Here is a 22,967-nt window from a genome sequence, read left to right as displayed (position 1 = left end):
TTACCGCCCAAAAATCGTTCGTACTCGACTAAAATACTATAAGTAGTCTGAACTAGGCCTACATATTACACATTTTGATTTTTTTTATAAAAATATTTTATTTTTCTATTTTTATGTGTGTGAATAACTTCACTGGCAAGAAAATCTCTAATAACAATTCGTCGAATTGACAACCTACGTTTTTAAGGCGGTTAAAAAACGAAGTTCTCTTTACATATGTAGCCGGCAACTGGAATCATTTCTCCTGTCGTAGTTTTGATGAACCTCCTTGGCGGGTGTGTGTGAATGTTATTCAAATTAATGATCTCCCCTTCGGCGTTCATTTTCAACTTCGCCTTACAATCGAGTGTCCTTGTAGAGCACTTCCACATATTGCGACTGCATTTGGAAAACGTATACCCGTCTATGTATAGCAGTGATTTACCACGCTTCGACGTTACGATTTCGTATGTTGTATCTAAACAAAAAAAAGTATATGAATTCAAACAAAACTAATAACTAAGCCACCTACGAGTTTAAGCCAATACATTTAAATTATTTTTATAGGCACTTTGGTAATTTCACGCATTGTGCTTGTACAGTGGAATCCGTTTAAAATGACATCAAAGGGAATTAACAAACACGACATACTAAACGGACGTCATACAAAACATTTTTGTGAAAAAAAAAAAACAACTTTCGTTCTTTAGGGAATTACTTTCACTTCTTTTTTTCGAGTTTAATTCTTTTTTTCCTAATGTGCATATTTTTGCTCTTAAATCAAACGTAAATGCTTTACAATGCTAAGATTTTTTTTACTTACTCGTAGGTTATCTATCTATGTTATATATAGATACTATAAATATATACCCAAAGCAATAATAATAAAATTAATTAATTAATAATTCATTAATTACAGATTGTTTTTTCCTTATTACGATCAAAACTATTGAGTTACTACCGCAGGTACTTACCTATGGTAGGGGGTTAACAAACTTTCAGTTTTAATGAAATCACGAAGGAAATTGCGTAACTAGATTATATCCGTTTGATAGTAAAATTCATTTCATTATAGTTATCAAACAAAGTTTTCCTAGGGTTTGACATTTATTTGAAGTATATTTCACTAAACAGAGCTGTCAAACAAAAAAATAAACCTTGGCTGAATTTGTTGTGGGCTCTTCTCGAACCGAGGCGCGTTCAGAAATCTTGTAACTATAATTTTAAGTTTACGACTTCAATTACCACCATTAAATCATGACATAACTTGATGATTCAAAAGTGCTTGTAAACTAAGCCTAAAATTAATGAATTTTGAATAATTAGAATTTATTCGATCAAGTTACACAATAGGGATGATGACAGTTTTTTAAATTGTATATAAATTAAGAGTATACTAATAGTAAAGCAATTTTGTAAAAGGAACAGGGTATCTGCGATCATTACTTTCGGAGCTACAGGGATTTAAAGGGTCAGATTTGCGGCGCTGCCGCGGATCCCTGAAAAACGCCCCATACAAAATGGCTCGAAAAAATGACGTCATAGGCAATGTAATGATCGTTAGATTTGTATGCGCGTTCAAACAAAATTACTAATATCTTTGTTATTTGTGCGTTTATCTTTATAGTTCAAATATTAAAAAATGTCACATTTAATGCAAGGAAGCTAAAACTGTATGAATTTTCATCTAATTACGATAAAAAAATGTTAGTAGTTTTAGAAATTTTATAATCTCATTTATTTTGCAAATATCCAGACAATCTTTGCTTTTTATGTATGAATTAGTTAACATTGACCCTATTTACCCAAATGTATCATAAAAATCAATATATTCAAACCTAGTCATCATCCCCATTACCCTCCTGGTTCTCAAGGGCTCTCAATCTATAATTATATGTATAAATGAAATAATTACGCCGCGGGCTTAATTAGTTTCATTTGTTAGTAGGTCAAACATCATTTATTTATTGGTAAAATAAATTGATTGATTTGACTATAATATACTATGGGAAATGTTTCGTTAAAACGAATTGTAGTAATATATCACATTTATTTTAATAATTTGGTATTCCGCCTTCAGCCAAATATAGCCAACCTTTCGGACACACAAAGAAAGATATAATATATGTGCAATAAAGATTTTGTATATAAACCAACATTACCATCCGAATATACAAACAGATAAATTTTAAATTTTTGACTAAGCTAAAACTAAGTCTACTTGAAATACACGAATTTTACACTTCATACACATTTAACATAAATATCCAAAATATTTTAATCTAGTTGTCTGCATTGCATTCAGATAATAGAGATCAGATGAACTTGACTAGTCTAAATAAATTGCATGCTTAATTACTAATAATATAATGACTAGAGTAATGTACATATATATCTACTACATGTGGGTAAACTGCAAGAACTGTTAAGTGCTCTGTTATTATAACCGTTAGTTACTTAACTTCAGTGCCGTGAGATAACAAGATAAATTCGACAACTTATCGCTCTCTCTTCACTTATATTTACAACAAGCGGACGCCTTCGACTTCGTCCACGTGAAACTCCAAACTTTCAACCCCTTTTTCACCCCCTTCTATTTATATTTTGACATGTTTTATATATAATACTCCACTAATCATTTTACAAAAATATAACTCAAACTTTATTTAGTTTATATTAAAAAAATCTTAAACCCCTTTTTAACACTTTAGGGGACGAATTAAAAAAAATAATGACATTATTTTTAGTATTTTTCTAAGTACATACCAATATTTACTAATGTAACTTGAAAATGAAGGACTTTCCATACAAACTTTCAACCCCTGTTTTACCCCCTTTAGCTTTAATATCCGCGACAAAAACTATCCTATCCATCCACCACCAACTTCTTCATATTATAGTCTCAAATGGTGCCAAGTTTAATTTTAATTCATTCAGTAGTTTCAGCGTGATGCCTGGTACACAAAAATACAGACAGACAGACAAAAAATAAAATATATATTTCAATATCGATTGTTTAATTGAAATTTGAATTTGAAGATATTTTAAATATCTTCAATGTATAGAATTGGACCTGCTACAGTTTTATATACTCGTACTCGTATACATACATTTACAAACATACATGATACATTTATATGACACATGTTTAGAAACCTAAGCATATACAAAAGCATGTAAAATTCTAAAAACATTACATTTATAGAAGTCGAACTGATATACGCCATTTAAAGGCGGCTAATAAAGGATATTCTCTTTGACTGGTATTATTTCACCAGCCGCAGTTTTGACGAACCTCCTTGGGAGGGAGTGTATGAATGTTAAACAAATTAACGATCTCCCCTTCGGCGTTCAGTTACAGCTTCACCATACAATTGCGTGTCCTTGTACGATTAGAACATTTCCATATATTGCGGCTGTATTTACGAGTAGAAAACGTATAGCCACATATCAAAGCATATACAAAAGCATGTGAAATTCTAAAAACATTACATTTACAAAGGTCGAACTTATATCCGCCTTTTTAAAGGCGGCTAATAATGGATCTTCTCTTTAACTACAACCATTTGACCAGCCGCAGTTTTGACGAACCTTCTTGGAGGGTGTGTATGAATGTTAAACAACGATTAACGATCTTCCCTTCGGCGTTCAGTTTCAGCTTCGCCATACAATTGCGTGTCCTTGTAGGTTTAGAACATTTCCATATATTGCGTCTGTATTTACGAGTAGAAAACGTATAGCCGCCTATCTAAACATATACAAAAGCTTGTGAATTTCTAAAAACATTACATTTACAAAGGTCGAACTTATATCCGCCTTTTTAAAGGCGGCTAATAATGGATCTTCTCTTTAACTACAACCATTTGACCAGCCGCAGTTTTGACGAACCTTCTTGGAGGGTGTGTATGAATGTTAAACAAATTAACGATCTTCCCTTCGGCGTTCAGTTTCAGCTTCGCCATACAATCGAGTGTCTTTGAACGAGTAGAACATTTCCACATGTTGCGGCTGTATTTTGAAAACGTATAGCCACCTATGTATAGCAGGGATCTACCACGCCTCGACGTCACGATTTCGTATGTTACATCTAAACAAGAAACATATGAATTAAAACAAAACAAAGTACATAAATCTACGGCATCTACGAATATAAACAAAGTATATTTAAATTATTTTTACCAGCAGGCTAATTCATTATCTTTGACGTATCTCAGAATACAGTTACATAGAATCTCAATTTCGTATGACATACGAAATTGAGATTCTATGTAACAAATATCATCCGGTGCCTACTCGTGGATATCTTACAGTAGATAGATGACATTTATCAATTTATTTGATGTCTATTTTAAAAGGTTGATAATAAAGGCCAAAATAGTGAATAGGCCAGCCGGTACATTCATGCATTGTGCTTGTATATTGAACATATTATCGTATTAGTCACTTTTAGCGCGATGCTACGTATATAACTATACGCGAAGCTATGATACTCGCGACTAAGGTCAGGATATCTTAATGCTAGCCACTCATCATCCGATAAGCCGACATGCCTGCAGCGCTAACGGCTTTACGTCCGATAAAACTGGCCGCGATATGCATGACATCATTCCTATCGCGATAAACACAGGCAATGCAGGCATATGGGCTTATCGGATGGTGAGTGGCTAGTATTAGAATATCCTGATGACTGATGGACCCTTGAAACGTGCTGCTTCCCAAAGCCATTATGATCTTAACTCAATAGTTACTACCGATTTATGACATGGGCTGACAAACTTTTCGTTTTTAACCCCCCACGCAAAAAGAGGGGTGTTATAAATTTGACGTGTCTGTCTGTCTGTCTGTGGCACCATAGCTCCTGAACGGATGAAGCAATTTCAATTTAGTTTTTTTGTATTAAAGGTGACTTACGGTTGAGTGTTCCTAGACATGCTTGATGAAAATCGGTTGAGCCGTTTAAAAGTTGTGGGGGGTGAAAGTGGGGAAGAACAAGCGAATGTCTGCAAATATACTCGAGTGGGGTCTCAAATGAAAGCGCACTGAAAAAGCATATTGATGACTTGATCGAGAGTGTAATTAATAATTTCATGACATTCGGAGATTTTTCAAAATTTTCAATTTTATTGTTACTATAAAATCAAGTGGGTCAAAGTCAGGGGGGTAATCGCGGAACTTGATTGGATCCGTTTGTTAGCAAATCCAATATACTTGTCAAAGAGACAGTTTTCCTAGAGATGTGACATTTATTCGACGTGTACGATCAAGTTACACCATTATAGAGCGCGCAAGATAAGTTTGCGCGTAACCAAAATCGGAACTAATCAAAAGTGCTGCCATCTTGTCGTCTATCTCTATCTATCTCTTGGCGAGTAAAAGAGATCACTAACGCTGGCAACATAATGGCGCCGCCAGTCGCGCGCAGTTATCTTGCGCGCACTCTACCCTCCTGTTTCTCACAAGCTCTCAATCAATCAATTACATAAATGAAACAACTACGCCGTGGGTTTAATTAATTTAATTTGAAAGTAGGACAAAACGTCATTTATTTATTTATAAATAAACTAAATCGTGACAAGACTATACTATACTATGAGTAATAATTAAATATTGATGCTTGATATTTTGCTAAAATAAAGGAATGTTACTAATCTATCACGTTTATTTATTTACTTTATTTTATTTATTTTAATAATTTAGAGATTTTGTCTATTAAACCTACATTACTACCCGAATAGGTGTCGCTACAAACAGATAACTTTAAGCTGCTAAACTAAGCCTACTTGAAATACACGAATTTTAATCATTAAAGATTTTAATTATAGTCTGGCAAGTTCGTTGATAACACTCCTATGATATGCGGGCGACGGGCGGAAATACTGCGCGGGTGTGGAATCGTGCGTGCGGGAATTTGGCGTGCATCAGTCGTGGGTTTTTCATTCATCACTACACGCCCCCCGCCCTGCGCGCAATATCTGGAGTGTTACGAAGTTGCTAAGCTATAGTTATCTACATTACACTCTGGCAATAGAGTCACTATCCGATGAACTTGACTAGTCTAAAGAGCTTTTAAAATCCAACTTGAAAGAGTCCTTACAGTCCTTGGGCTAGAACCAAGGACTATAAGGAATGGGGCCAAGAACAAAAATGTTAATGATGGGTTGGAAAGAAAAAAACCCACCACTATGGTTCGCTAAGTCCATAACTATATCCGACTCGAGGTCAATATCACATCCCATAGATACACAAAATTTAAGCAGTAGGTTTTAATAAATAATTTATTCCTGGTCCCTCAAGGACTAGTATTTTTTTTATTCTTTATAAGTTAGCCCTTGACTACCACCGCACTTGATGGTAAGTGATGATGCAATCTAAGATGGAAGCGGGCTAACTTCTTAGGAGGAGGATGAAAATCCACACCCCTTTCGGTTTCTACACGACACCATACCGGAACGCTAAATCGCTTGGCGGTACGTCTTTGTCGGTAGGATGGTAACTGGTAATTAGCCAACTAGATATTACTTCTATAACTACATTTACCCACTTTATTTTTGCTATAAGAATATTTTACTACACATTAAAATATTAAACTTGACCCACTACGCTCCTATAACATGTGTCTAAAATATAATGTCAAATTAGAGAGGTGCACATTATGTCTTGAAATATAAATCTGATAATTTAATTTAAATTAACTACTCGTATGCTTATATAAATGTAAGACACTGAAAAAATCTCTTGAACAGAACATATTGTGAAATTTTTAGCGGTCAAGAGAAATATAAGTACCTAATGAGAATATAGTAGAGTTGAAAATCATTTCGAAAACGTTTTTAAAGTAGGTAACTATAATTCATTTCTTAAACGCAATATCTAACTAAAATTTATTTTAATGAAAATAATAGGGGTTTTTAATAATCTTTATTTAAACTTGACTACGTGGAACATAGCTTAAATACAACATATTAATATTTCTAATAATGGTAAACTGTTTTTAGTAAGTATTTAGGAATATTACGTATTCTGAATTCTTCGTAATACGTTTACGTTTACGTATGTATGTATTAAAAAAACGTACGTTGTACGTTTCCCTAATTATCTTGTTTAATCTGAATCCAAACTATTTGATAAAATCTTTTTTTAGTCTGTATTTTTGAGAAGACTTCCTCCACATTATTCTCTGCGTTATCTTTTCTCTTTCTGACATTTCACTTATGACCTTAATTTTCATTTCACCTTTTTTTCTTTGGTAGTATTCCCTATCTTTCAGTCTTTTTAGTTCTTTCTGCTCAGGTGTCATCTTATTTAAAAACTTACGCTTCCTCGCGTTGGCTAGTTCACGATGTCTTTTATAAGCTCTACTATCTAGGTTTATCGTCTTATTTGACATTTTTCTCTTAACTTTTGTTTTCTTTCTTGGTATTTCTAAAGAAAGAATACTGACACCTAAAATTAAATTGAAAATTAATTGGTCGTGCTGTATGGATCATTATGTTAGACGGTAAAAGGGACGGATAGTAAAAGAATGCATGTGAACCAGACATCCATCGCAACATACGCATTTATGTTGAGATGGATGTCTGGTGTGACAAGAATGGATAAAATAAGGAATGAGTATATAAGAGGTTGTCTGAAAGTGGCGCCAGTGACAGAAAAATTGAGGAGTAAAGATTAGCTTGGTATGGACATGTATTGCGGAGGGATGAAAGTCATATACCAAAAAAATTGCTGAATTTGCAAGTGGAAGAACACAAGAGGAGAGGAAGGCCAAAGATGAGATGGTTGGAGTGTGTGAAAGAGGACATGTGTGTAAAGGGAGTGAATGATGTGTTGACGAGTAATAGACATGAATGGAGAAGATTGCCATATTTTGCCGACCCCATTTTAGTGGGACTAGGGAAAGGAGATGATGGTATAGTTACAGTTAATGAAACCGCAGATACTTTTACTTCCTCTAAATTAATGCTTTATACCCAAAAACAAATAACACCATTTATTAAAGACTAATATCTAGAGGACTTCCACGCCGTCGCGTACTTCTATTAGTCCATTTCATAAAATTATTCATTATTAGATACTTAAATTAATTTGTTGTTAAAGTTATTCTAATGTTATATTTATGTAATTAAGATATTTTTATTCTAGTTTAATTTCTATGAATTACGAAACATACTTTAAGAACTGTTCCCGAAATGATATAGGCATATTTTAAATTTGACAATCAAGCAAAATTATGTTTCTAAAAATAAGTGCGTAACTTAGAGGTAAACTGTATTTACACATATATTCGTAGCAGAATATTCACCTCTTTAACTTTGACCATATATAATTCGTGTATGCACGTAAATGACCTACACACATTTATCTTTTAATTTATTTATCTATGATAATTTATGTATAACAGAGTTTACTTACAAATGTGGATAAATTTTTTTTTAATTAAAGTAAAAGAAAACTGTATCTACATACAGTCACGTTTTTAATCAGATTGAAATGTGATTGAATTATTAAAAAATAAAATTAAAGAAGAACATTGAAATGAAAAACATAACAATTACAACAAAAACATATATTTTGTAAGAAACCTAAGTAAAGTAATAATAATTTAGATCAACAATAAAACTAATTAAAATTGAAGAAGAAATTGTAACAAAGTTAATAAAAAATATACAGATACAACAAGAAAAAAGCAACTACACTACTTAATATTATTTGAGATCAAACGGTCAATTTAATTTAAATTAAAAGTAAATAAATAAAAATATACAACAAAAAACTTCTATTTTTTAATACTATAAGCCCACATGCCTGCAGCGCTAACGGCTTAACGTCCGATAAAATTGATCATGTGTTGGTCGTGATGTGCATGATGACACGACCAACCAGCTTGCAGGCATGTAAGCTTATTGGATCGTCAGTGGCTGACTTAACAAACCTACTTAATACTGATTGAGATCAAACCGCGTTTAGTTTTTATAAATGTTCTGGGTGGATGAGTGTGTCCAATGTAGATGTCAGTTATAACGCCTTTGCGGTTCAGCCTTAAGGTAGCTTTACACTGAACGGTTTTCGAGCACACCCATAAACTTTGCGTAAGCTTGACGAAGGTGTAACCCCCAGCGAACAGCATTGGCTTCCCGCGTTCAAAATGCAGAATCCGGTTGTCTATTACTGTAAATAAATTCATCATTATAATAAACCATCGTAAAGGCGACCATCCAAGGAATCACAGCAATATTCTCGCTATTAAATTATGCAAACTCTGTGGCCAACAAAGCGATACTATCCCGACGGTACGCTGGTGGAAATATCTTTGTATATGTCAGCGTAAAATTATAAATACCGTTAGTTAATAATCTATCTCGCGAGTTTGTAATAGATTGTGAACTCCATACACACTCCTAAGTACCGGAACTAGAGTGCTTCAGAAACCTATGGTTAGTTTAAGCATTTTTTTATTTGTGAACGTACAAATAAAAAATTAAAAAAAATATACCGAATATAAACACGTTCAATTGTAAACAGTATGTTGCGGTTCACAATCTATTGACAATTCACAATCTCGCGAGATTCTCGAACACATGATAGCCAACACATTGGTCAAGGTACTTATCGGCCAAGGTGTTAGGCAACATATTTGGCTAATATATTGGCCAACGTAATGGCCAACGTATTAGCCAACGTAAAGAGCAGGCATCAGAATACTCTATAAAGACCTAAATGCAACAAGTGAAGCGCACCAAGGTGTGGTTCAATCATGGCATTTTGAATGCAATGGATTTACGTACGACAACTTCAACATTATACATCACTTTACTGGCCTCGTGTTTCTACCACAACATACCCATCTATGATTAATAAGGTGGAGGCAAATAATTTGGACGTTCAAAACGACAAGACAATAAGTGAGGTTCTGAAGAGCATTTTGTTCGTTTTGCTCTACAAATGCCTTATATTTATGTTATTTTCTATATATTGTTTTTTATTTGGTTTTCACGAAAAAAAAACCAGAACAAATTAAATGTGTCTTTAGTGAAACACTAATTTCATCGTGTTGAGTGTAATTTATTTTTTTGAAATTACATAGATGTGCAAATTTCAAAAGATTTTGATTGAGACTCAATTATATTTACGTTTTTAACCTAGTAAGATTCTTGATATCAATGTGTGACATGATTAAGGTGAAGTGATGTTTTTCATTACGGAACTCAAGTCCTCTTATTCTGGTACATGAAAAACAACATTTAATTCTTTATCAACTATATCTTTGTATTGCCTTAAATTAGCTATATTATCCGTTAAATTCAGCTCTTTACATCTTAAAACATACTGGTCGTACATTTTTTTAAAAGTCATATCGCTGTCTAAATACAGTTTATTAGAGTCTTTGTGTGTAGAAGGACTTTCCTTTGATGCAAAACTTTTCACGTGTTGGATTACGGTATCTTTCATTGCAGAATTTTTAACAATCGGATGATTTTTGTGACAGCCTCTCATATCTTTAGTACAGACACCCATTTCAGTATCATACTTCTCCATAGCAGATTGTATAAAAGTGTTGCTAACGGAAAGTGTGTTTTTAAACATGGTTTTACACACCATAACCTGTTCATTGCCATCGTCAGAGAAAACTGGCAAGAAAAACTTATACACATTTAGCTTTTTGGATTCCTCGGACCATTGCTTTTTCCATATTTGCTTCATGTGTGACGCAATAAAAGACCACTGATCAGAATGATCACCCAGATTCCAAAATGTTTTAAATATTTCTTGACGAGTTACCATACTAAACTTCTCATAACATTTCAAACGACATTTTGATTTACACGGACCCCTAATTTTTTTTCCCATTTGTTGTTTTCCGGAACGAGATATATGAGCTTCACCTAAATTAACAAGTGATTTTCTTTTTACATCTAGCCAGTTAGATTTGTTAATACTTCTGTTCCTTTTTTTGTGCAATTTTGATGAATCAGACATTTTACTGGGTCCTGCAAGGCTTGATTTTAAGGTTGTATCAGATGACGTATCAGTACTAAAAGAGTTACGACCATGTTTAAACCCTTCAAGAGTCTTTGGTGACGTTGGCGATGTTGAAGCAAATGAATCCGCTCGTGATAATTGTACTGCCAAATTATCTTCACTATTAGTTTCTTTAACAATAACTGAATTTGTATGTATTGACTGTGGAATTTCATTGGTGATTTCATCTATAGCGCTGACAACTCCCAAAGATTGATCGTTTAAACCCATAGAATTATATTTATCTGCATTCAATCCTTTAAATAAATAATATAAAATTATTGTTTGATCAAACAAGCAGAATAATAAGTTAATATACATAATAATAAACATGAGCATAGAACATGTCTTCATATACTTCGTTTAAGGTATTTGCTCCACGATTGACCATAATTGACTAAAAAAAAAGTTATACTTATATGAAATAAGGATAATTTAATAACTATATCAAAAAGTAGTAAGTAGTTATAACATAGTAAGTACGGCACCCCGCAAGGTCCATTCTGACACCAAAAGTTATTTATTTCTGTCAACAGTAGTAACGGACTTGTGTTCGTCAAATAAACTTACCTAATTTCAGCGGTCACAAATGTCTGTAGAACCTCTAAGATAGTTTTAAATCTTAGAGGTGCTACAGACCTTTAGTTTTCACTGTGCAGTTTTAGCCAATCGTAATTTCAATCAAAACCATTACAAAAAACTGCATAGTTAAAATTGACGGAACTACACGCGAAAGATTCAACTGAACAGTTCTACTGTTCAATTAAAACTGTACAGTTAAAACTGCAGGCCTGTAGCAAGGGTCACTTCCGTCGGCAATCTCCTGCATGTCATCAGTTTACCTAGTCAGTATACACAGAATGAAAAACGTTATGAATGAAAATAAATACTGGGTCGTTTTACAAATTGCACAGCACACACAAATACACATATTATTGTAATAATAATAACAGTAATTATAGGTTCATTAGAGCTCTTGACTAAATGGTAACTTCACTTCAGTTTGACATAGGTCAACCATAACGCATGTTAAGCTTTATTATATGATGCAAGACTAATGAAATACAAATATTCTTGAAAAAAAAAATTTAAGGTGTCCCGCCTTCTTTGCAATTTCAAGTGTTTATATTTTCTGTGAATATATGTATTCGCATTTAGCACACCAATTCTTTAACATTATAAATACTTGTTCACTTGTATGAGTTACATCTTGTGAAGTATAACATGTAATATGTATTCATAATAGTGACATTTTGAAATAATCTTAAATGACCATGAAAGTATGGACAATTTAAAAACATAAATGCAATAAAAGAAAATCATTTACGACATATCCTTTCGAACGTAGGGAACATCGACATCTTTTTAAGGCCACATACGTTGCATTTATATTCGTACATATTTTCCCTCCTTCGTCATGAAAAAATCCCTGGCTGGATGCGTGTGAGTGTTATATATTTCCTCAATCACACCGTTGTCATCCAGCTTCAGCCTGGCTCTGCAGTCTAGAATCTTCGTAGAGCAATTCCATAGCTTCGGTCGTCCAGTTCTCTTAGTGAAAGTATAGCCTCCCACCAGTATTAGAGACCTGCCACGTTGCGACGTCACTATTTGATAATCTGTGACTGAATTCAAAAACATTTAATAAAGCTCAACATGGACAAGATTTATACCTATATTGGTCTAGCATACGCACTCAAAGAGTGCGCACGGTATTAACGGTATAATCTAGGTTAAATTAGGACAAGATTGTAGAGTTCCTGATCTTTTTACCACAGAACTGCGGGTCATCGTAAATCAGAGTGAATAGTCAATTTTTTTTTTTTTTTTATTCTTTACAAGTTAGCCCTTGACTACAATCTCACCTGATGGTAAGTGATGATGCAGTCTAAGATGGAAGCGGGCTAACTTGGAGGAGGAGGATGAAAATCCACACCCCTTTTGGTTTCTACACGGCATCGTACCGGAACGCTAAATCGCTTGGCGGTACGTCTTAGCCGGTAGGGTGGTAACTAGCCACGGCCGAAGCCTCCCACCAGCCAGACCTGGACAAATTAAGAAAATCTCAATCTGCCCAGCCGGGGATCGAACCCAGGACCTCCGTCTTGGATATCCACCGCGCATACCACTGCGCCACGGAGGCCGTCGAATTTTAATCAATTATCTTCTAAGAAAGAGCAATCCTACTTAGAGCTTACCACTGCAGATGTATACCATCAGGTATGATTTTAGTCTAGCACAAGCCTAACTAGGAATTCTTATAATGAGCTTCTCTGTGCTCGTTAATCTCAGGTTCGTAAGAGTTTATACACTACTATAGATACCAAACAAATTAACTCTTTATTCAAATTAAAAAAAAATACATGACACATAATACATACTTTTAATTTATAAAGCATTTAAGTAAACAAAAACTTGAGTAATGTCAGCCACTGACGTTCAAGTAAGCTCAGATGCCTGCAGCGCTTGACAGCCGATAAAACTGATCGTAGGTTGGTCGCGATCGGTATGATGACACGCACATGTACAGTTTAATCGGTTGTCAAGCCGTTAGCGCAGCAGGCACGTGAGCTTACTTGATCGTCAAAGGCTGACATAAAAGCATTTCGAACATGCTAAAGAAAAATAATATCAACAACATATTATGAAATCATTCAAACAATAGGTAAAGGCTACAAAGGAATGCTTCAAAGATTTTCTTTGTCAAGTTGTATAATACGGGCTACAAACCTTCAGTTTAACTGTACAGTTTTATTAATCAAAATTTCGATAAATATCAATAGAAAAACTGTACATTAAAAACTGTAGAGTTCTCAGTTTTGCCTACACACGGACGACTTTAAATGAACAGTTCGACTGCAGGTCTGTCCTGCATAAGCGATGATTTATTTGCTAAACTGCACTTATATTCGTACACTAGCGAACGTCCGCGACTTCTTTCGCGTGAAACTCCATGTAAACTTTCAAACACTTTTCAAACTACGGGGAGGCCTAGGCTTCGCTGTAGTCGGGCAGGGTGATGATTTTGGCAGTCTAAAAAATAATTTAGATAGAAATCGAGAAATGCACAGGTACAAAAATGGTCATGGCAGATTATGCTTTCTGTGATATTGCCAGGAACACCTCCATTAAACATAGGTAGGTTTAGTGAGTGCGACCACGGCTCTACCTTGGCCGCTTTTGTACCTATGCATTTCTCGAAATTATTTTCCTGTTTCGTCCTTCTTAGATCATTTTAAACGTTATAGTTATAGTTTAGGTTTATAGTTTTTAAACTTTATTTTTTAATATAAATATAGATAGATATGTCCCCTCCTTTGTCCTGATAAATTTCCTCGCTGGATGCGTGTGAATGTTATATATCTCCGTGATAACGCCATCGTCGCTTAGCTTTAGCTTGGCCTTACAATCTGGTAGCCTCGTGGAGCAACTCCACACTTTCGGAGTGATTGTCTTAGCGAAGGTATACTCTCCCACCAGTATCAGGGATTTGCCACGTTGCGGCGGCATTATTTCGTAATCTATGAGTGAATATAAAAACTACATATCATTTTATTCCCATCAAATCTCAGCACGTCTTGCTGCGACCCATGTGCGCCATGAGATAAAGAGTTAAGTTTGTCTATATAATATAGCGTTATCTTTTAAACATTTAAAATAATTCTTCAATTTTTAATTTACAATACACAAAAAAGTTATTCTTCTTAATAAATAATAAAGAAAGTTGTTAAGGAAAGATCTAAGTAAAAGGGGGAAGAAACTAACGAAAATTAATAAACTATTATTAAATATTATAAAATATATTTTTAAGCAAAAATTACATAAATAAAGTACATTATCCAAATTTAATTTCTAATAAGGCATTCAGTTACTTAATTGTTTTAAACTCCTTTTCGAATTTAATACTAAAAAAACATCAAAATCCGATCTCAAATACGGAAGTACTCTCCAGTTTGAGTCCGAAAGATTTTTTTCGATTGGTGATTATGATTATTGTAATATAGCTCAATAATACCCTCTTTATTTAGTTTCAACTTGGCCTTGCAAGACGGGTGATGCGTGGAACATATCCAACGGTATCCTCCACCTCGCGCGTATGTAAATCCTTCCACAAGAAGCAAATCTTTACCCCTTTGAGATTTCACGACATCATAGCGTAATACTGAAAAAAACAACATTTTGACAATCACTGAAAATACCTTCCCTTCCACAATTCTTCACAGTTATTAACTAAATCAAATGGTAAGACTTTTTCACTTTTTCAATAAAGTTCCTTATTTTGTTGTTGAGATTTTTTCCTAAAGATGTGTTACGTAGATTCCGCGCCACGAAAGAAGTCCCGCGACTAAAACCTAACTAAAATTGACAGCGCCTTACACAAATGTCATTAAGACAGCCATTACCAAATGACAATGAGCGCCATTAAGACATTAGCGCCGCGTCTACGGGAATTGTTTTGTGGCGCGGAGTCAGTCTACTTCACTGAATATTCAGTATTTACAGATACACCAACTCAAACAGAGTCGAAAAGGGACGGCATGACTAATTATAGGGGCGCAAAAGCGACATATATAATAATTATGCTATATACAATTGTACATCATACTCTTTGCTAAATTTTATCACTTGTAGACCGCGTTAAACTATTCTGTACCTTTACATTTATCAATTACCTGGTAGGTAGTAATCAAGTAGATAGATATATCTAATGCATTTACTTAGTCAAACCCTTGGTTGAATACGATGGACAGATCTACTTCCAGGCAATTCTTAGCTAACTGCACAGTTTTATCTGAAATCACAGTACAGTAGAAATTATGACTAGATAAAACTGTACAGTAAAAACTGAAGGTTTGTAGTCCCTCTAAGCCATATTCTTAATATCCTGCACCAAAAATGTCGATGTAGGTGCGTAAGTCAGTGTGTCTGTCCACTCTCCAGTACACCACTCATTCTCCAAAACAAAGTTGTGTCGTCATGTTTTGGAGAGTAAGTAAAACCGATGATTTTGCGAATAATTTTACTTCAGCCGAATCAGAATTAAAGCAACTTATACAACAATTTCAATTTATTCAAAATCAAAACAAAGTCAACGTTGAAACGTTGTACGTTTTTTTTTTGCATTACATATTAACGCTTCTACGTACAACGCATTAACATGACATAATTCGAGCCAGGTGTCAAGATAATCCCCACTAGCCTATGCCACTATTTTATTATTATTTATTCATGCCACTATTTATTCATTATGACGCACACAGTAAGAAATGTGCAAGACAGTGCCGTATTGCACGTTTCTTCAAATGCCGTGTGAATGTAGCCTAACTGGGAACAAATCCGAATATCTTCATTCGCTTGGACATACTTGCTTTGAACCTATATTCTAAAATACTCCCCTCCACTTGTACGGATTATTTTCTTCGGGAGATGATTGTGAGCGTTATTGTATATATCTATCAGCCCTTCTTTGTTCAATCTAAGCTGCGCTTTACATGTGGGGTAATGGGTTGAACAGTTCCAACGGTATATGCCGCCTTTGGAGTATGTGAAGCCTTCGACTAATAGAAGATCCTTGCCTCTTTGGGACTTTACAATATCATACTGGATTAGTTCTGGAAGTATAAAGATTTTTATACATACAATGCGAAACTTTAAAATCTCAAATTAGTATACAATTAGCAAAATCCAATACTCATGTAAACTTCTACATCGACCTACCCTCATTGAGAAAGTTGGGAAGCTTTAGAGTAATGTATGTAATTATGTACGTAAACCGAGGATTTTTTATAACTTTTTTTAAGCATTTGTTAAATTTCTATTTTAAATATGAGTTGGTCAAGCCATGAAAGCGAAAATAGAACCACTGTCTGAAGTTCGCGACCAATCAAATTTCATGCGTTTCTTCGGTGACAATGCAATAACATAGTACCATGAAGCTGGTTTGATGATAGAGTCGGAAGATGGCATACGAATAGGTGAAGACAAAACGATAAAGTTTAAGCTCATTTATCTCGGCAAATACTAAAATAGAATAATTAAATACAACAATAAAGACTTAAATAAAAGCTTCTTTTTAAAAATGTAATTTATTTTCGTATACTTCATTTTCGAATAATCCAATCTGAAAAAAAGTTTCAAATTCAGTTCATATTTTAAGATACTTCCCGGCACTTGTGCGAAATATTCTCTTCGCCTGATGATTGTGTGTGTTGACGTATTTGGGCTTGTTTGTTCAGTTCAGGCTGCGACTTACATGCAGGGAAGTTTATATTCTGAGATACTTCCCGGCACTTGTGCGAATTATTTTCTTCGCCTGATGATTGTGTGTGTTATTGTGTTGACGTATTTGGGCTTGTATGTTCAGTTTAAGCTGCGACTTATATGCAGGGTAATTTACATTCTGTGATACTTCCCGGCACTTGTGCGAATTATTTTCTTCGCCTGATGATTGTGTGTGTTATTGTGTTGACGTATTTGGACTTGTATGTTCAGTTTAAGCTGCGACTTATATGCAGGGTAATTTACATTCTGTGATACTTCCTGGCACTTGTGCGAATTATTCTCTTCGCCTGATGATTGTGTGTGTTATAGTGTTGAAGTATTTGGGCTTGTTTGTTCAATTTAAGCTGCGCATTACGTGCAGGGTAATTTACATTATGTGATACTTCCCGGCACTTGTGCGAATTATTCTCTTCGCCTGATGATTGTGTGTGCTATTGTGTTGACGTATTTGGGCTTGTTTGTTCAATTTGAGCTACTCCTTACATGCAGGGTAATGGGAACTGGAACAGGTCCAGTGGTAGATGTTTTTTTGGCATATGTGAAACCATCAACTAAGAGAAGATCCTTGCCTCTCCGAGACTTCTTAATGTCGTTCTTTATATAGAATTGTGCTTCCTAATATTTTTTAATCGGTAAATAAATAACGGAGGTATGAGGTAACAATCATTAAGAAAAATACGTGTCAAATTGAGAATCTCAACTCCTTTATTACAATGTCGGTTAAAAATCAGTTGGTTTTAATAATAATAAACAGTGGAAGTTAGTGAAAGATTTTTACAATATTTATAGTAGGTACTCGAAAAATTACACCTTGTATTTAATTTTAATCCACCCTGTATTACTAATTTGAACTAAATTAATACCTACTGCCATTTAGTCACAAGTCTTCCATCGGTTTTAAGCATCGGGCCAGCAAAGTGACTGTGGTCTTGAGATAGTTGTGACAAATAGCCATTCGGATAGCGCACGATTTTAGTCTTACACCTAGGGTACTTGGTACAGATCCACAGCCTCTGCGTATACTGGGAGAATGTAAAACCGTCAAGCAGTATCAGATCCTTCCCACGCCGTGATGTGACGATTTCGTAATTACATGTTTCTAAAATAAATTGCGGAAATTTTACTAAATTCAACACGCACTGCCTTACGAGGATAAGCCAGAGGTAAGGATGAGAAGAAAGATTAATTTCACTGCCAATTTGTGTGTTAAAATCCGTTGTTATTTTTCAGGAACTCATACGCATGTATCATTCATCATCATCAATTTAAAAACGGGCATGCATTCAAGACTTTTTTAATTGAGTAATCATGGTAAGTGTGTCATAATTTAAAAAAGGGTTTAATATTTAAAATTTTCGACTCACAAACTCTTTAAAAAATGTGCGAAGTTTTCAAGTTAAAATGGAAACTACTGTCTAAAAAGTGATATAATTAATAATTAAACTACGAAAATGTAATAAAATATTAACGTTAATAATAATGTTGTAATCAAGAGAATAACTTAAATTAAAATACAATTAAAATTCGAGACGCATAAAGGTCCGTTTATTTCTACAGACACACAGTGCGTCACTGACAAGTAGCGTGACAGACACCTACAGACACTATCTATTCACACTGACCAGCAGGTAGATAGAGACACGTAAAGTCCTTTTCATGAAAGAAGTCCCCAAGACGCGGCGCTAATGTCTTAATGAGGTTCATTGTCATTTGGTAATGGCGGACTAATTGTCATATTCGTAAAGCGCTGTCAATTTTATTTCAGATTCATGAAAAGGACTCTACAGACATGAACCGCACAGACAAAATATTCTTTCCGCGAATACTGGCCGGGCGCGGCCCTTGTCTGTCAACGTCTGCGCGGCCGCGTTACGATATATATAAATAAGTTAATAAACACTGTATAGAAGAATATTATTTTGTCTGCCACGGCATGTGCCTGGCATGCTAAATATAAAAATAGATATAAACGGACCTTAACCCGGGCTACAGACGTTCAGTATTAACTGCACAGTTTTAAGTGTACAGTTTTATCTAATCGAAATTGCAATCAAAATCATTAGAAAAACTATATGGTTAAAATACATAATATGGGCGATTTAACTGAACAATTCGACAGTACACTTAAAACTGCTCAGTTAAAACTGAACGTCTTTAGCGTTTTAGAAATTTAGAAAATAAAAAGATGGGATATAAAAAATAATACCAGATTTTTTTATAAAAATAATTTATGTAGGTTTTTACTTAAATCAATCATGCTATGCGTGATTTTTATTGTCATACAACATTTTCTAACTCTGAAGAAGCTTTTGAAATAAAATGTGTTTTTGTTTTTATTAAATGATTTCTAATTGAATTTAAAAATCATTATTGATTTGCTGTTGTCTTACGGTATTTTATTGTGGGGCAAGGCTGCCGATATACAATCTATATTTGTACTTCAAAAAAGAGCAATTCGAGCAATATATCAATTAAAATCACGCGAGTCCCTTCGTCAAAAGTTTAAAGAAATAGGTATACTAACAGTAGCCTGTCAATATATATATAACAGTATAGTATATGTAAGACAAAATATTAATTTGTGCAAACGAAAAGGAGATTTAAACCCACGTCTTACTAGACACGGGCATAAGTTAGTTATTTCTGCATATCGTCTCCAAAGAGTAAAAAAATCTTTTGTAGGTTTGGGTGTACTCTTCTATAATAAGATCCCCAAGACTGTGATGGACCTGCCAATGCATAGCTTTAAGCAATGTGTTAAAAAACATTTACTTAGTCGAGGGTACTACAACATTGATGAGTTCCTTAATGATAAAGATGCTTGGAGGCCGTTGGATCAGCTTCCACCTTCACACAGAAAGTAAAACTATAAGAAATGTAAACAGTAATTGTTATTAATTGTAAATTATAATACTGTATGACTTTTTCAAAAGAGCAACTGTTGAGTTTCTTGCCGGTATCTTCTCAGCAGAACCTGCCTTCCGAACCGGTGGTAGAATCTTTACAAATAGTCAACTGACGTGTCAAAAGTGCTTGTAAACTGAGCCTACTTGAAATAAATGATTTTTTGATTTTGATTTTGATTTTTGATTCTGTTGGTTCTATGTCTGCAAATAAGACTATTTATCAACAGTTGTTATTGTCCTGCTAGCAGCAATTGGCATCATGTTTTGTAGTTCTTGAAAAACTGTTTGAAAATCCTGAACGATCCTCAGTTTTCTTATATCTTTATGTAATATATGCTACTAGATGTCATCATGTACTTGGGTGGAGGATGTTAAGGATGTGGCAACGATTATTCATCAAGGTCAGTGATATTCCCAGACCTAAGTCGCGCTCTGTAGCCTGCGTTTAGTACATTTAAAGATTCTGAACGATCCTCAGTCCTCTTATATCTTTATATATTTCCCACTAGATGTCATCATGTACTTTGGTGGAGGATGGTTATGTTGTGGTAAAGATTCGCCGATAATGTTTCCAGTATCACTGACTTTGATCCGTGCTCTACATCCGATGTTCTTCTTAGAGCAATAATAGTTGTTCGAGTCTCTCATCTGAGAATATGTGTACCCCTTTACCATGATGAGGAACTTTCCACGATTTGTGGGTATTTTGTTAATTTCACAAACGTCATTTTCTTCAGTGCATAAGTCTACAATGATCAAATGATAAATATTATGAATTTGTAAAAACTTAAAAAATACGATACAATAAAAAAAGCAATATGTTTAATATAACTTAATACATTTAATATTGTGTTTATTTATACGTAAAGGTATGAGACTTTATACTGAAATAAAACTCTCTTCACAGTTTTCAAACAACCCATTAGCTGAAATAAATAGTAACAACTAGATAGACTGCCTTATTAGGGTGGTGGTTAACTGGTCAATGAAGTCCAGGCTTCGAATCCCTGGTCCTGGGATTGTTCTTACAAGAAAGCTTAGAGTAGGGAAGGTTGCGGTGTTGGTAGCCGAAATCCAAAATTCAAACGGCTCAGGCAAATGTTAGTATATATTTTATACAGTTTAATGCTCAGTAATTCAGGTAAAACAAAACACATCATTGTAATAATTATATATAAATTAATACTGGCTAAAATACACACATTTATAAATTAGAAGCAGCGCCCGATATCATTAACTTCAAATCAAATTAACTTTAAACAACCATACTGTCTGCTTGCCCTTCAAACTGTCTTTGAAGACTCGTATTATACTCGAGTATAGTCGGACGCAATCTTTATGACGTCTACGAAATAAGTCGCAAATGTGTCTACTCAGAGGTCATACATAAAATACACTAAAATCAAGACTTGTAAAATCAAGAAGTGAGGCGATTTAATTGAGTAGGAGGTGCGTGCGGTGTGATGCCCTGTCGCCCTGCGTCTGCGTAACCGATTATACCTAAAATCTTGTATTGCGCAGCTAAACCACGATGTTCGAAAACGTCATAAAAATTGCAGCCGACTATACGGAGTTACGATCGTATTTTTGGATTATTTGGTACAGTAATGGGGGGGCTATTCTGTAACGCATGACTCGCAAGCGGGAGTTTCGAATTCACCTCTTTCTCTTTCTATAGTATCGTGTTAGACAGAGAAATATTGGTGAATTCGAAACTCGCATTTGCGAGTCTAGAAAACATCGTTACAGAATAGCCCTCTAGGAGGTGTATTCTATAACGATGTTTAGTATAACTCGCATAGAGTTTCGAATTCACCCCTATTTTTAATTAACACGCTTTTATTAGCTTCACTTGTAACTAACTACGTATGTATGTCAGAAAATCTTGGAATCTTAATTTGACCCACTTCACGGTCTTCGATTAGGATGAAATTTTGCACACGCTTTGAGTTCTGATGACAATATATGAATAGCTAAGAAACGTCATTACATATACAATATGGCGGCCTCCACAAAGACAGGCTGTTTGAAATCCATCCCCATGATATGGATATCAAATGAAAGGGAAACACGAAAAAAAATGTCACGTGACTTAAATCCAATATGGCGGACAGGCTATTTGAAATGCACCCCCATGAATGGTATGAAATGAAATGGTTTGAGCGTGTTTTTTAGTTTTTTAAACTATTATATTATTCTTTTACTGTACCATTACATTTGGCTGGTGGGAGGCTTTGGCCGTGGCTAATTACCAACCTACCGACAAAGACGTACCGCCAAGTTTTTTATCGTTCCGTAGAAAAGATTTTCATCCTCCTCCTAACAATTTAGCCCGCTTCCATCTTAGATTGCATCATCACTTACGATCAGGTGAGATTGTAAGGGCTAACTTGTAAAGAATATAAAAAAAAACCTCGTGTTAAGCAGAGAGCAATATTGTTCAATTCGAAACTCGCATTTGCGAGTTCCACCAAACATCGTTACAGAATAGCCCCCCAGGTAACGGTACTGAGGTAGGAACTTAGTGATGAATTTTAACATAGTGCCCCGCAGCCGTAATCATATATTTAGGAGGTGGGTGCGCATGCGTTGTGATAGATTGATACGATACTGCGCCGTTAGAGAGCAGCTTCACACGAGCTTTGCAACCGGAGTCCTTCTTCGAACAGTAGTAATTGTTGCTATTCTTCATTTGCGAGTACGTAAAACCGTCTAGCATGAGGAGATATTTGCCGCTACGTGTTGGTATGAATTTAAACTCGCCAACTGAAATCGAAGAAA

General features: G+C 34.7%; 1 protein-coding gene across 3 annotated transcripts in view; it reads right to left on the bottom strand.

The window, feature by feature from the left end:
* Positions 1–22,967, bottom strand: part of LOC112050219 (uncharacterized) — a 35,404-nt gene that overhangs the window by 8,360 nt on the left and 4,077 nt on the right. Inside the window, exons 3-4 of one of the 3 annotated variants that reach the window (XM_052883990.1) lie at positions 11,569–22,952; positions 2,010–11,255 (exon numbers count right to left, since the gene is read on the bottom strand). In XM_052883990.1, coding sequence (XP_052739950.1) covers positions 10,195–11,229 — 1,035 coding nt within the window. In that variant the 5' untranslated portion in view covers positions 11,230–11,255; positions 11,569–22,952 and the 3' untranslated portion in view covers positions 2,010–10,194. Of the gene's footprint in view, positions 1–178; positions 22,953–22,967 lie in introns of those variants that run through there. The other 2 variants (XR_008251176.1, XR_008251177.1) reach the window with 2 other exon arrangements.

Source organism: Bicyclus anynana, chromosome 10, assembly GCF_947172395.1.
Source record: "Bicyclus anynana chromosome 10, ilBicAnyn1.1, whole genome shotgun sequence".
Classification (NCBI taxonomy): Eukaryota; Metazoa; Arthropoda; class Insecta; order Lepidoptera; family Nymphalidae; genus Bicyclus; species Bicyclus anynana.
The sequence above is the reverse complement of the archived record's forward strand: the minus strand, read 5'-3'. Positions and strand labels throughout refer to the sequence as shown.